Source organism: Sinocyclocheilus anshuiensis, unplaced genomic scaffold (genome assembly GCF_001515605.1).
Source record: "Sinocyclocheilus anshuiensis isolate Anshui unplaced genomic scaffold, SAMN03320099.WGS_v1.1 scaffold709, whole genome shotgun sequence".
Classification (NCBI taxonomy): domain Eukaryota; kingdom Metazoa; phylum Chordata; class Actinopteri; order Cypriniformes; family Cyprinidae; genus Sinocyclocheilus; species Sinocyclocheilus anshuiensis.
In genome coordinates this window covers 682,898-698,879 of record NW_015540926.1, presented here as the reverse complement: position 1 = coordinate 698,879, position 15,982 = coordinate 682,898, and the positions used below count along the sequence as shown (strand labels likewise).

The window sequence follows — 15,982 nt, the reverse complement described above, 5'->3', positions numbered from 1 at the left end:
GCTCTGCAGCAGCAGCAGCGTAGCAGATCTATTCCGCCAAGACCAAATACATTAACATTGTCATGCACATTACCATCTCCGAAAGCTGTCATGACAGAAATATATATATTTGATTAAAAATACAGAAAAACAGTATTATTGTGAAATATTATTGCAATTTCTAATATTGGTTTCCTATTTTAATATACTTTTAAAATATAATTTATTTCTGTGACGGAGCGCTGAATTTTCAGCATCATTACTCCAGTCTTCAGTGTCACATGATCCTTCAGAAATCATTCTAATATGCTAATTTATTATCAGTGTTGAAATTGTTGTGCTGCTTAATATTTTTTTGGAAACTGTGATACTTTTCTCTTTGATTCATTGAATAATAAAAAGGTTAAAAAGAACAGCTTTTATTTAAAATAGAAATCTTTTCTAACAATATAAGGCTTTACTATCACTTTTTATCCATTTAACACATCCTTGCTTAATAAAAGTAATAATTTCTTTAAAAAAAAAAAAGAAAGAAAAACATTTACTGACCCCAAACGTTCGAATAGTGTATATTGTAACACAACATTTCTATTTTGAATAAAAACTGTTCTTTTTAACTTTTTATTTATCAAAGAATCCTGAAATGCTGCTTTGCTGCTCAAGAAACATTTCTGATTATTATCAATGTTGGAAGCAGTTGTGCTGCTTCAATTTTTTTATTTTTTTTTATTTTGGAACCTTTGATACCTTTTTCGGAATTCTTTGCTGAATAAAAAGTTAAAAAGAACAGCGTTTATTCAAAATAGAAACCTTTTCTAACAATATAAGTCTTTACTGTCGCTTTTTATCAATTTAACACATCTTTGCTGAATAAAAGTATTAATTTCTTTCAAATATAGAAAGAAAGAAAAAATCTGCTGACCCCAAACTTTTGAACGGTAGTGTATATTGTTTAAAAATATCTATATATTTTAAGTAAATGCTGTTCTTTTTAAACTTAATCAAAGAATCTTTAAAAAAGTATCACAGGTTCCAAAAAAATATTAAGCAGCACAACAGTTTCCAGCACTGATAATAAATCAACATATTAAAATGAAGACTGGAGTAATAATGCTGAAAATACAGCTTCGCTTCACAGGGATCAATTATATTTTAAAATATATTAAAATAGAAAACTGTTATTTTAAATTGCAATAATATTTCACAAAATTCCATTTTTTTCTGTATTTTTAATCAAATAAATGTAGCCTTGATGAGCATAAGAATAATCTTTAAAAAACATTAAAAATCTTACTGATCCCAAACTTTTGAACGGCACTGTGTATGTGTGTGTATATATATATATATATATATATATATATATATACTGTATATATAAGTGACTGCCTTTATGAATGCGTCATTGACTCATTCACTCAACCCATTCCTGACAGTGTTGCCAAGTCCACGGTTTTCTTTAGATATTTTGCAAATGTCTAAAGATAGATATATTTACTTGAAATGTATTTACTTTTCTGAGAAATGTATCAAAATTACATGAGTTTATGACTAAAATAAGAACAAATATATGCCAATGGGCTCAGAAAAATGTATTTAATTCAAAGTGAACACTAGTTTTCATTCCCCATTGACAGATATCGGTTTCTGTTTTTAGCATAAAATAATTTTGTTCAAATTCTCAGAAAACAAGATTTCATAACTTCAATTTGTATCTCAAGTAAATGTATCTTGATTTAAGGATGTTTAGATACTTGTATTGGAAAACAAATAAAAAATACTGACAGAGATATTCATTTCTTGAAACAATGCAACATTTAATGCCGTGATTTTATGAATTAAAAACAATTATGTTCCAATTTAAGACCTTTGCGGATAGGGGATATGGTAAAAATAGTAAGAGTAGTATGTGGTTCTGAATTCAGCATGATTCACTCAGGAATGAAATAAGCGAAATAATCTTTATGACTCTACTTCATTCAACGATTCGTTCAGGAATTCATTCAGGATTCATTCACTTAGCTGATTCATTCAAACACTGACCGATGCCTTGTCCAAATACTCACACTTGCAGTCTTGGCCACTTGAGAGCATGTGTGTGCAACAGGAAGTAAGTGTGCAAGACTGTCCCAGGTCTTAAAAATGACAAAACGCAGTGCCCTTAACGCACACTAAATCCACACTATTTCCATTATCTCATCATGCACCATGTTCTGGGATCTCGCGAGAGGTCACGGAAACCTTTCAAATGCAAGTTAAATATTAATATAATAATTAGATATTACATATAATTTAGTAGAAAAACAAAGTGTTGCACGTTTATTGGTGCAAAGATGTGTAGTGGTGATATTTATTTTGTACAACATTTGCAACTGCTTTTTATCATTTAATTAGAAGCACCACAAATTAAATTGTGTCATGTAATAGGGACTACTGAACAAACATTTAGAAGTTGATTTTAAAATATAAAGTATTTAAAATAAAAATAAAGCTATGTAAACGCTTGCATGTTTACAACACTGTGTCTCATCAGGTAATGAAAAGTTCAACACACATTTGTGGTCTTCATCCTCACTTGAACACTTGTGCCAAATATAGGAAATACGTCATATAAGCAGTCAAGTGGTCAAGTGCAAAGACTGCAAGTGTGGGTATTTGGACAAGGCATGATTCTTTGATTCATGATTCTGACCGAAAAAAGCAAAAGCCTTTATAAATGATTCATTGACTCATTCACTCAAATGATTAATTCAAATAAACTCACAGTGTTGCCAAGATTTGGGCTACTTTTACACTGCTTCCCCGGGTTGTAGTGACACAAATGGGCTGATTTTTTTACGCAGACCTGGCAACCCATTCAGGAACGCCACTACAGTTTGTCGCAACATTTAATTCGCTATGGTTTGTTGGAAACTATTTCAGCAGTTGGAGCAAAAACAGACTAAGGAAAGTGGTATTATTGTGTCTAGAATATGTGACCCTGGACCACAAAACCAGTCATAAGGGTACATTTTTTGAAATTGAGATTTATCTGAATTTATCTGAATACATAAGCTTTCCATTGATGTATGGTTTGTTAGGATAGGACAATAGATACAACTATTTGAAAATCTGGAATCTAAGGGTGCAAAAAAATCTAAATATTGAGAAAATCGCCTTTAAAGTTGTCCAAATTAAGTTCTTAGCAATGCATATTACTAATCAAAAATTAAGTTTTGATATATTTATTTTATTATGCTTTATTTATCCTAATGATTTTTGGCATAAAAGAAAAATCAATAATTTTGACCCATACAATGTATTGTTGGCTATTGCTACAAATATACCCCAGCGACTTATGCAGGGTCACATATGATGATGTCCCTCTCACCTGGTAATGAGGCAGCAGTCGTGGATGATGCTGTCCTCCACATACAGCCCTCTGTGCTCCAGCGTGTGGACGGGACGCTGCTCATGGCTCCAGGACAGTCTGACAGTCGGGTCGAGGAACGAGGCGGCGCACTGCAGCGGCAGACGGTCCCCGCGAAACACCAGCTGCCGCTGGGTCGGGATGAGCTGCAGGACGGGGAGCTCCAGCGGGCCGTCTGAAACACAGATCACGGAGATACAGGCGCAAAATCAGATGGGCAGACATGAAATAGTTTTGGGCGAAGTGACATACCAATCTACTCTGAACAGCATCTCTTTCATTGACTCTTACCCCGCCAAACACAGAATTTTCCGTGTTTCCGTGTTTTCACTGTTATACACTCGGGGCGCTATTACGCATCTCCTGAATGAGTCTAGAAACTGCAGATCAGAAACACAGACGAGGAAGCCGCAGAAGTGAGCGATCTCATATGTAAGCATATGCATATGAAGAATAATGCGATCATCAACACTGACCGCATATAAATGAAAACTGCCTAATGCTACTGAGTGAAATGTCGATCCAGAAAGTGTTAAAGGCCTGTGCAAGCTTTAGGAGATAGATGGCTGATGGAAGCCATCTACTGCATCTTTGCTTTGGTAATATTACTGAATATGATCCAGATGTAATATTTGATAAAAATGCGATTTTTTCAGCTTTTTGCTCAAAATGTTGCTTTTTTTTTATGAAACCTACCTACATTCAAGAGTTGGTAAAAAAAAAGAATGCTTGAAGCTAGAATAAAACATCATTTTATTTATTTATTTTGTTTAAAAGTAGAGGGTCTGTTCCTTACGTTGATGTATTGCATGTTCAGATATTCATACAACAAAATATTCTGGGGGCCATGAAATTTTAGTGAAAATCATCAAAACCGCTGGCGGTGTCTGGCAACTTTTTGAGTTTTTGAGCGGGGAAAGAGTTAAATTAATTAATTAATTAATTCAACCAAGTTACAGTGAATGTCTGAATCACGCACACAACCATGGAGAACAGATACAGACATGATGTAGTTTTTGAACAGTGTGACATATTAAACTCCACCTGAAATTATTTTTAACAATTAAAAAAAAAAAAAAAATCTATAATAATTCAATTCAACCAAGGAAATAGTTAACTAATAAATGCCAAAAAAGAGGGGGGGGACTAATCAAGTTTTTCATGGTGAAGCACCACTCACTTTTACTTAAGACACTATAAAAATACTGTTTAGTGTTACTAATCTTAAAACTCATTACTCAAAAACATTACGTTCCATAAAATCATAACTACCATAACTATCTGGACTTATTTTACACAGCATTTATTTTTTAATAATGATACATGCAGCTTTAATGAGCTCATGTTAACATACAGTATAAATTAAGAGACTACATATGCAGTATTTGTATTTTTGATAAATTTTGGAATTTAAAAATGTAAATAAATATTATAAATAATACAAATTATAAATAACTATAAATACAATTTTTTTATTTTTTTATTTTTTTTAAGTCCATGGATATGTTATGTGTGACATTTTTATGCTTTACTTGTCAACCAAATTCTAAGCAATTAACATGCTTTGTTGAACAGTTATACAACAACACACAAATAAAGGAAAAGAAAAACAAACAAGTAAACAAACTGGTATGAGATCATCATATACATAACTCCAAAGCTTCACACAGGGACCAAGTGCATTTTAGTTATGTGTCAGATATATGTTTGTAACGTTTGTGGTTGGGTTCGGTCTTTGTGCCTCAGGCGTTTTGTGTCCCGCAGGTTTTTTTTAACAACTGACCCGCTCCACAACTAACTTTATAATGAGCTCACATTCACACGCCGCCGCCTCCTGTTAAACTCATGACTCAGGCCTGAGTCACCGGCAGCCCCTTTAACAGTCAGATGCACGCAGCATCAGATGCAAGTCATTTCTTGACTTCTATGTCAAGCAAAGTGAATTAAATGAGAGCCAAATTAAATTTAATGTGTGGGTTTACTTACAAGTTATCATTGGAAGAAGTTACTGAAATCTGACAAAACCTTGTACAGAAATATCCTCAAAAGTGTTTTAAAAAGTACTTTTTTAAAACTTGAACGTGAAAAAAAAAAAGATTCATAAAGACGGTAAACAATGTTTTGCATGTTTGTTTGTTTTTTGTCTTTTTTTAATAGTCTATAAAAAATATTAAAATAACACTGGACTGGTGAAGCTACTCTAAAACTGTATTTTCCAGCATATGCACATAATTAAAAAAAAAAACAACAACAGTAAAATGAAAAGAAAATACATTTTGTTTTTCTTTGTTTCTTTGTTTTTTATTCATTTATAAAAAATATTCTATTAAAATTTTACCATAATAAAAAGTGCAAAAAAGACTAGATCTAAAATTAAAATGAAAACTGGAAATTAAAATAAAATAAAAATAATAGCTAATAAATACATATAAAAACGAGCATTTCAACAGCATTTCTTTTGCAATATGTGCATGTAGCTTTAATGAGATGAAAAATAATGTTTAATGTAACATTAAAATGAATTGTAATGCATTACTTTTAAAAGTAACTTTCCCCAACACTGACAATGACTAAATTGCTTTTATTATTATATTATTTAATTTATAAAAAAATAAAAATAAAAATCTTTCCGCATTCTATAAAAACAAGGCTGGTCTATTAACTTTTTTTTTTTTTTTAATTTCAGATGAAATGCATGAAGTATTTGCAGGATTTTTAACATAATAAACGAAAGCACATAACAAACTTACCAAAACTAAAATTCATATGAAAACTGAAACATAAAATAATTTTAAAATAAAAATGAAAAAAGCAAGCATTTCAACAGCATTTCTTTTGTAATAAATATGCACGCAGCTTTAATGAGCTCGTGTTAATTGAGATGAAAAAAAAAGTTTTTAACAGTAAAATGAAAATAATTAAATTGCGTTTATCTATTATGATTATTTTATTTAACTTACACAAAATAACCTTTTTGCATTCTATATTAACAAGGCTGTTATATGTGATTATTTTTCCACTCCAGAGGAGATGCATGCAGTATTCGCAGCTCTTTAACCGGCGTGTCCCCCTCTGACTTATCCACATCTTTCATACCTTCTTCAGACGTTCTCTGTCTAATGAAAGCCTGTGGGGGACGTTCAGGCCCCTGATCAGCTCACACCGGCTCCAGACCGCAGACACACCAGCAGTAAATGAACCGGTGGGACCCCGGGGCCGCGTATAAGAGATGAGAGACGAGTGTCATTACGTGCTCGTCAGCACACAGCAGAGAACAGCAAATAAACCAGACAAAAGTGTGCAGAAGACCCAGAGAGTCGGAGGAGAGCTGATCTAAGACTGGTGCATCGTTATCAACTGAAAATATAACTAATTATTTTCTTTACTGGACATAAATCTGAAATAAAACTAAATAAAATATAACTAAAATAAGTAAGTTTAAGTTGTAATACAAAACAATATTAAAATTACAACTAAAATAAAAATATTTTAAAGATAAATTAACAAAATATTAAAAGCTAAACTCATAAAAATGCTAAAAGCACAAAAATGACTAAAAATATAATTAAAACAAAAATAAATAGTAAATTAAAAAAAGTAAAAAAAAAATAAAGCAACTAAAACTAAACGAACTAAAACAAAAAAAATTAAAATGTATATATAAAATTAAGACCAACAAAAATGACAATTACACAATAAAATGACTAAAACTAAAATTACTCAATTAAACTAAAATTACAATGAATATAAAATGAAATCTAAGTCAAAATAGTTATTTACATATAAATGTGACCCTGGAGCACAAAACCAGTCATAAGGGTCACTTTTTTGAAATTGAGATTTATACATCATCTGAAAGCTACGGTGGCCGAGAGGTGCAAAGCAGATCACAATTCTGAAAACAAAATAACAAATTACATACGCAAATGCAAGTCTAAAAAACAAAATAACAATGGATTCTATTTACACTATGTTAAAATAGCAGGATTTCTACTATCAAGTATACTACTTGTTGCAAATAGTGGCAATTATCTGCACTTCAGTATTGTAGTACATTATAAAACAGTATGCAATAATAAGTGAAAAAAAAGTGAAAAAGTGTGACGTGACATGTGGCGACCCATAGTCAGAATTAGTGCTCTGCATTTAACCCATCCAAAGTGCACACACACAGCAGTGAACACACACACACCGTGAACACACACCCGGAGCAGTTGGGGGTTCGGTGCCTTGCTCAAGGGCACCTCAGTCGTGGTATTGAAGATGGAAGAGAGCGCTGTACATTCACTCCCCCCACCTACAATCCCTGCCGGTACGAGACTCAAACCCGCAACCTTTGGGTGACGAGTCCAACTCTCTAACCATTAGGCCACGACTTCCACCTAACATATTGAGTGTAAATTATAATTTTAATTTTAATTATTAAATGGATGCCACCTTATTGGTACAATAAAGCCCTCCCTAACCCTACCCGATACTTTATTTTCAACTTTTTGATTATTTCCTTAATTTTTATTGAAAATAAATGCCTTTAAATGGAGAAAAAAAAGTTCGGCAAAAGGCGGGATTTCATGGAACATGATCTTTACTTAATATCCTAATGATTTTTGGCATAAAAGAAAAATGGATAATTTTGACCCATACAATGTATTGTTGGCTATTGCTACAAATATACCCCAGCGACTTAACACTGCTTTTGTGCTCCAGGGTCACAAATATCTAAAACTACCAGATAATATACATGATTGTTGTGATCAGCAGTGTTTAAGTGGCACAGAAACAATAAAAGCGGCGGCATTACACTTGAACAGATTCATAAACACTAAACAGAACTGATAAAATGCAAACAAATCTTTTTTCAAACCAGTTCACTGAACTGAATCATCTGAATTAACTGATTCACTAAAATGAATCCTACTTCGCATGCAAGCACAGAAGCGTTTTGACATGTTCAAGTAGTTTGATACTGGAGAAAAATAGTGTTTTTAACATGTTGATGTCAAACTCTACAAGAATCACTAGTTTCTTGCACTATACACTGCCTAAGTCTTTTCAGGCTGTCGTATTCAGACAATACTTCACACGCAGTTCATCCAAACACACAGATATGCAGAAATGACTCCCAAACATCATTGAGCGGAGCCTCAAGACGGCGTACCCACTGGAGGAGTGAGTTTTAGTGAGCTACTGAAGTTAAAGCTGTGAAAATAACCACTGTAATGCTATAAAAGACGATCCAGCTGTGCCACAAATCACTCTGCCAATTCACCTCCGTATAACACACACAAACCACATGTGCACTTTACAGCATTATGAGTTCTTCTGCTGACATTAAATACGGCAATAAGCCACCAGAGGCCATGAGATACAGAACTTACTTAAGAGCACTTAAGAAGAGCCGGCACACTGAATATAAAGCACAGAACAGCAGCTACAGCAATATGATCAAACATCAATCCATGTTTTTCTAGAAATATTTACATGTATCTACAGCTAATGTGCAGTTGGTGATATATTTTATAATGATATTTTATAATGACACAAGGCTCGTCTAAAAACACCCAAAACATTTTTTTTTCTAATCATCAATGCAAATGCAACTATGCAAATGAGGCTTATTATGAACTGAACGGAATTGACAAAAAAATGTGGGCGTGTTTGTGCAACAATGTTTGTTTTTTTTGTATTCCAAAAATGCAAACTGTGAAAAGGTTTGCAAAAGTAAAATAATATTTTTTGTTATTATTTAATTTAATTTAAAAATAAATACATTTGCATGCTATGTAAACAAGGCCGTTCTATTAACACTCATTTTCACTTTCAGGAGATGCATGTAGTATTTGCAACACTTCAACTGTTTAACCGTTTAAATGTTGATGTGTTTGTGCGTCACCTGATTTTCACACATGCAAGTACAAATTCATCAGTGGGCATAATTCATTCTTACTGAATATATTCTCACTCAAAAATGTGGGCATGTTTGTGCAATAACACATCTTTTTTTAATTGTAATAGTGCAAAATGTGGGACAAAATAAAGGGTTGCAACAGCAAAATAATAATAATAAAAAATTCCTTAAAATAATGCACACAGCACATGCGAATATAATGGCATCAGTGTGCGTAACTTGTTCTTACTAAATACATTTTTACAGAAAAATGGGGGTATGTTTGTGCAATAGTTTTTATTCTAAACAGTAACAGTACTGCAACAGTAAAATTCAAATAAATAACTTTTTTATGATTTTATCTGCATTCTATATAAACAAGGCTGTTTTATTGACATTTATTTTCACTTCAGAGGAGACTTTAACTGGGAAAATTATTTTAGGGTTATTTTTGTCCATTTGTCAATGCAAACTCCTGCTATGCAAATGAGGCTTATTATGAATTGTGCATATCCTGATTTCCTTTAATGAATTAGAGTGAATTGGATGCTAAAATACACACACAACCCATGCAAACACAACGGCATCAGTGGAAATCATTCATTCTTACTGAATTCTCTTTTTTTTTTATCTCTGGAGATAGCAAAAACAGATATTTGCTTGATGTTTTTCCACGAGGGCTGGTGAACATCAGTGAAGTCTTACCGCAGGTGAGCTGCTGCTCCTGAAGGCTGCGCAGCTCCAGTCCATGAAGACGAGTCGGATACACGCATACAGATTCATTCCCCACACGCACCGCCTGAGATCTGATCCACGACAACAACCAGCGCAGCTGACAATCACAGAACAGATAGTCTGTGCCCACGTGCCTGAAAAACACACAGCCACAGCACCTCCATCACTCACATTCACTCATATCATCCTGCAGGAGAACAACATCTGAAAAACCCCTCTACACTCTAAAAAATGCTGGGTTCAGCTTGTTGGGTCATGTTATTGGGTTGTTTTCAATTTTTTACCCAGGTGCTGGGTAGTTTTCTGTAACTAAGTTGCTGGGTCATTTTTAATGCTGGGTTATTTTTTTCTACCCAACCACTGAGTTGAGCTCGTCTCCGATGAAACAACCCAGCTGCTGAGTTACAGTCAGAGCTTATTGAGTCCTCTACAGGAGAGAGCGGATCTCAACGCCGGCGATTTGGTGCACTTCTTCAGCAAAATATATGTTTGTATACATTTTATTTCATTTATAAAGTCTTTACTGTGCTGTAAATTATATTATTTTGCGCAACGCAACATAAGGACGAGATGTCAGCTGCGTCAGCAGTGGTTGTTTCGCGCTGGAAACGCCTTTTGCCTTGCATAACATAAATGGATTTTATTCGTTATAATACTGAGTTAAATTTAATTTGATGTTAAAATATGTTCTCTAACCTCAGTACTGTTTGTTTATGGGCAGGTTTTGGAGTCAGTCATCATGGCATCTTTCAGCTACGAGTGAAACGCGAGGTGGCGGTCTTAAGTTCGCAGTTCCTGCTCAGATTTCGGCGACACATCGGCACAAGATTTAGCGCTATTTTGGTGAAAATTGATTACGGAGAACAGTTGAATACACAAATTAAAATGCTACTTTTAAATGTTAAATTTGTTATTTCTAAAATCCTTGTTAAACGAGTTAAAATGTATGTGATATTGTAAACTATGCTGTATTCACCCAAATAAATTCAATTTGTCTTGTATTTTTTCCATGGGTGTTCTTGCTTAGTAATAAATGTTCATCTTTTGATTATTGCTGTTGCCTCTAGTAATTCTGTGTGTGATTTGTAATTTCCAGCCCGTTTTAAACCAGCAATATAATATTTTTAAACAATAGTTGACTTAAATAAAACAACCCAGCATGTTGGTTAAAAACATTTAACCCAACCAGCTGGGTCAAAATAACCCAGCATGTGTTCTGTCCAGTATTTACCCAGCGCCGGGTTGCCAAATAACCCAAGTTGGGTTGTTTTTAACCCAGCATTTTTTAGAGTGTACTGTCTTCTGTAGAGCTGCATTACTTTTATTCTCATTAATTATTCTGCTGTTTATGAATAATAGCATCCATCTAGTTCCTCTGCATTACTCTGACTGGACTGACCAAGTTTCTGATCACTCTAGTTAGGCATCGTATGCAATAGAAATGCAATTTATGCAAAAAAATAATAAATAAAAAATCCAATATCATAAAAACAATTACGAATACAGCAGTGTTTCCATTCCATGTGTCCAAATAAACAAAGTAAATGTAATAATTTACTTGTGGTTTCGAGACAACAGATTCTGAATTAATGTAATAGTTAAAAACAAAATTACTACAACTTTAAATAAAATGAAAGTGAAAACATATAAAATTCAATTCAAATTATTAACAAAACCCTGAAAATATCTATAACTTTAACTAAAGCTGAAGTGAAAACAAAAAAAATATAAAATCAGATCACGATTCATGCAATCCACGAAATGATTTGCAAACCCAATTGGAAGTTCTGATCTGAATCAAATTATTTGTGAACCAGCTCCAAAGATCCGATCAAATTATTCACAATACACGAAGTTCTGATCTAAATTAAAATAATTCGCGATCCGCACTACGAAGTCCCGATCTGAACAATGATTTGCGAACCATCATTTCAGATCAGAACTCGGAGTACAGACTGTGAATCATTCAATTGGCGAAATGATTGGCGAACCCGCTCAGAAGTGCTGATCTAAATTAAATGATTCGTGAACCAGCTCCGAAGTTCAGATCTAAATTAAATTATTCGCGAACCAGCTCCAAAGTTCAGATCTAAATTAAATTATTCGCGAACCAGCTCCGAAGTTCAGATCTAAGTTAAATTATTTGCAAACCCGCTCCAACGTTCAGATCTAAATTAAATGATTTGCGAACCCGCTCCGAAGTTCAGATCTAAATTAAATTATTCGTGAACCCGCTCCGAAGTTCCGATCTAAATTAAATTATTTGCGAATCCGCTCCAAAGTTCTGATCTAAATTAAATTATTTGCGAACCCGCTCCAAAGTTCCAATCTAAATTAAATGATTCGCGAACCCGCTCCGAAGTTCAAATCTAAATTAAATTATTTGCGAACCCGCTACGAAGTTTTGAACAAAATAAATGATTCGTGAACCCGCTCCGAAGTTCCGTTCCAAATTAAATTATTCGCGAACCCGCTCTGAAGTTCTGATCTAAATTAAATGATTTGCGAACCCGCTCCGAAGTTCCAATCTAAATTAAATTATTCGCGAACCCGCTCTGAAGTTCTGATCTAAATTAAATGATTTGCGAACCCGCTCCGAAGTTCCAATCTAAATTAAATTATTCGCGAACCCGCTCTGAAGTTCTGATCTAAATTAAATGATTTGCGAACCCGCTCCGAAGTTCCAATCTAAATTAAATTATTCGTGAACCCGCTCCGAAGTTCCGATCCAAATTAAATTATTCGCGAACCCGCTCCAAAGTTCCGATCCAAATTAAATTATTCGCGAACCCACTCTGAAGTTCTGATCTAAATTAAATGATTTGCGAACCCGCTCCGAAGTTCCAATCTAAATTAAATTATTCGCGAACCCGCTCCAAAGTTCCAATCTAAATTAAAATATTTGCGAACCCGCTCCGAAGTTTCGACCAAAATAAATGATTCGTGAACCCGCTCCGAAGTTCCGTTCCAAATTAAATTATTCGCGAACCCGCTCTGAAGTTCCAATCTAAATTAAATTATTCAAGAACCCGCTCCGAAGTTCCAATCTAAATTAAATGATTGGCGAACCCGCACCAAAGTTCCGATCAAAAGTACACATAGCAAGGTTTTGTTGTTGTTATTGATGTTTTTTATAATACATAAAAAGAAAACAAGTAGATAGAATAGAAAACTTATAGAGAACATTAGTGTTAGAGGGTCTCTTTTTTTACCAAGAAAGAAAAGTCAGAAGAATAGAAAAAGTATTGTGAATGTTAGTATTGGAGTAATATAAACATATATTTTTTTAATAAAAAGAAAGCAAGTATTGTAAAGAGTGCAAGAGTTAAAGGATCAAGTGTTTTGTTTATACAAATAAATAAATAGAAAACGAGTAGATAAAATACAATTAGAATAGAGAGTGCTAGAGTTAGAGAGTCAAATAAAAATGGAAGAAATGTGTTTTTAGCCCATTCTTGAAGATGGCTAATTAATTACAGCATTGGTGGCTATTAATAACGAGCTGCAGCTCAAAATACATGTTAGATGGAAACATTGTGCATTATGATGGAGTTTGTAGCTTAATTCACTATAATTGAAATAGTTTGAGCTGCAGTTCAGTTGCTGACAGTTCAGTAGAAATCAGTTGAAAGCATCCAGTCTCTCAGACCATTGAAGTAAATGTTCAGTTTATCACTATATATTGTAATAAATATTTGAGAAATGATTGTTGCATGTGATTGTATTAGTCTGTATAGAGTGATAGTCGATGTAAAAAGAGCAAATGGGAGAAGCAGATGAACACAAAACAGCAGAACAACATAAAGTTAACTTTATTATTCAACTGAACTGTGCTCGTATGTTTTAAACAATTCTGCTACCTTATATGTGTGTAGGTGTGCTTGTGTGAACCAATTAATTTGTGTGACTTCATACACTCTAAAAAATGCTGGGTTAAATACAACCCAGTGCTGGGTAAAATAGGGACAAACCCAGCAATTGGGTTGTTTTGACCCAGCGGTTGGGTTACTACCCAGAAGGTTGGGTTAAACATTTAACCCAACCGCTGGGTCAAAACAGCCCAATTGCTGGGTTTGTCCCTATTTTACCCAGCACTGGGTTGTATTTAACCCAGCATTTTTTAGAGTGTAAAGTTCAATAAAATAAGTAAGTTAATAAAGTAGCTTCAATAAATGCTCGTTTTGGACTGGAAAGTAAGTTTTTGAGCTCTGATATGTCCAGTAGCTTTTCACAGTACTGTGTTCCTCATATTATGACCAATTTAAACAGTAGAAAACAGTGCAGAGATCTTACAGCGCTCTGAGAGACGGGACATGTGTGAACAAACCCTCTGGCAGCGTGGAAAAGATATTCCCAGACAAATTCCTGAAAAACACACACACAGACGTTACACACAAACCTATACCACACTTAAGACAGTTCCCTGTGCTCAATAAAGATATATAAACACAGAGAGAGACTCACAGTTTGGAGAGACAGCCAAGGTCAAGAAACATATCAGCAGAGAAACAGCCAATCCTGTTGTTGGAAAGATCCCTGAGGAAACACACACACACACACACACACACACACACACACACACACACACACACACACACACACACACACAGTCTGTCAGCTGAGATAAATAATCTGACATCAAACACCAAAACCTTCAAACTAGCTTCGAAAAAAGGCACAAAAAAAGTCCACGATTGCTTTAGCATTTGATATAAAAAACATTTATTCCTGACTGTCACGTGACTGAATAATTTACTCAGATGACTGACTACTCTTCATTTTTATTTTATTTTTTTTGTTGTTAATTGAAATAAAGTATATAAATGTTAGATTAAAAGAAATTAGAAACGTTGCCTTGGCAACTCAATAAGTATATGTTGAAATACTAAAATTGCTAAAACTAAAACTGAAATTTAAACAAATTAAAGCTATTTAAAATAAATAAATTAAAGATATTAAAAAAAGCACATAACAATTACTAAAACTTAAATTGTAGTATGGTTATTATAGATTTTGTTAATATTTTGAATTTGGTTTTATGTTTTCACTTTAATTTTATATATGTAATTTTATATCAATATAGGCTATATGTGAAGATGTGTGTGAATGTGTGAGCAGCAGCTGCCAAAAACTCCTGAATTACTAAAGCTTAACTAAAATGAAAGTGAAAACAGAAAATACAAATAAAATCTCATTTAAAACATTAACTATAATAGTATGTCATATGATACTAAAATAACATTGTTTAGCGATTTAAGTTTTAGTAATTTTAGTAATAATTCATGTGCTTTTGTCATTTTTATTATTTTATTTTATCTGACTATATGAACTATCAACTCACTTCTGTTTATTTTTATTTCTCCTGTAGAATTATAAAGAGAAATATCGAAGTCATTAAATCACTTGAACAATGAAAGATCAACCCTGTTTCTACTGGACTGGCATCCATAAATGAACCGGTTAATTTTACCAGGCGCATTTCACCGTTCAGAGCCGTTCATTTTGGTAACGAGATCTTTGAGGAAAATAAGGGTTAAGTGCTTTAATCTTAGTAACTCTCCAATTACTCCTCATTCAGACTGAAGCCGCAACCAGCCTATAAAAGAGCGTTTGCCAACCACAGCACTGAATCTCCGAACAAACCATGTACTTAAAAACCGGCATTGTGTGTGTGTGTGTGTGTGTAAAGCATTATTAAAAATAGTAAATGATGTTTATCTGAAAGTGTAAGAATGCAAAAGGTTTTCTGTAAGGGGTAGGTTTAGGGTTAGGGGATGGAAAATATCGTTTGGTCAGTATAAAAGTAATAGAAGTCTATGGAAAGTCCCCACAATTCACAGAAACAAACGTGTGTGTGTGTGTGTGTTGTAATGAGAAACTGAGCTGCTGTGGTGCAGTGGGAGCGGCTCGGTTCGGTTCAATGCTGTAATCATGGGTTGGGAACTCTTAAATTAGCGCTGAGACCTGCCGCTTAA

General features: G+C 33.8%; 1 protein-coding gene across 1 annotated transcript in view; it reads right to left on the bottom strand.

Moving 5' to 3' along the window:
* Nucleotides 1-15,982, bottom strand: part of LOC107689349 (adhesion G protein-coupled receptor A3-like) — a 113,235-nt gene that overhangs the window by 62,218 nt on the left and 35,035 nt on the right. Inside the window, exons 4-7 of the mRNA XM_016487303.1 lie at nucleotides 14,472-14,543; nucleotides 14,301-14,372; nucleotides 9,978-10,141; nucleotides 3,347-3,560 (exon numbers count right to left, since the gene is read on the bottom strand). Coding sequence (XP_016342789.1) covers nucleotides 3,347-3,560; nucleotides 9,978-10,141; nucleotides 14,301-14,372; nucleotides 14,472-14,543 — 522 coding nt within the window. The remainder of the gene's footprint in view (nucleotides 1-3,346; nucleotides 3,561-9,977; nucleotides 10,142-14,300; nucleotides 14,373-14,471; nucleotides 14,544-15,982) is intronic.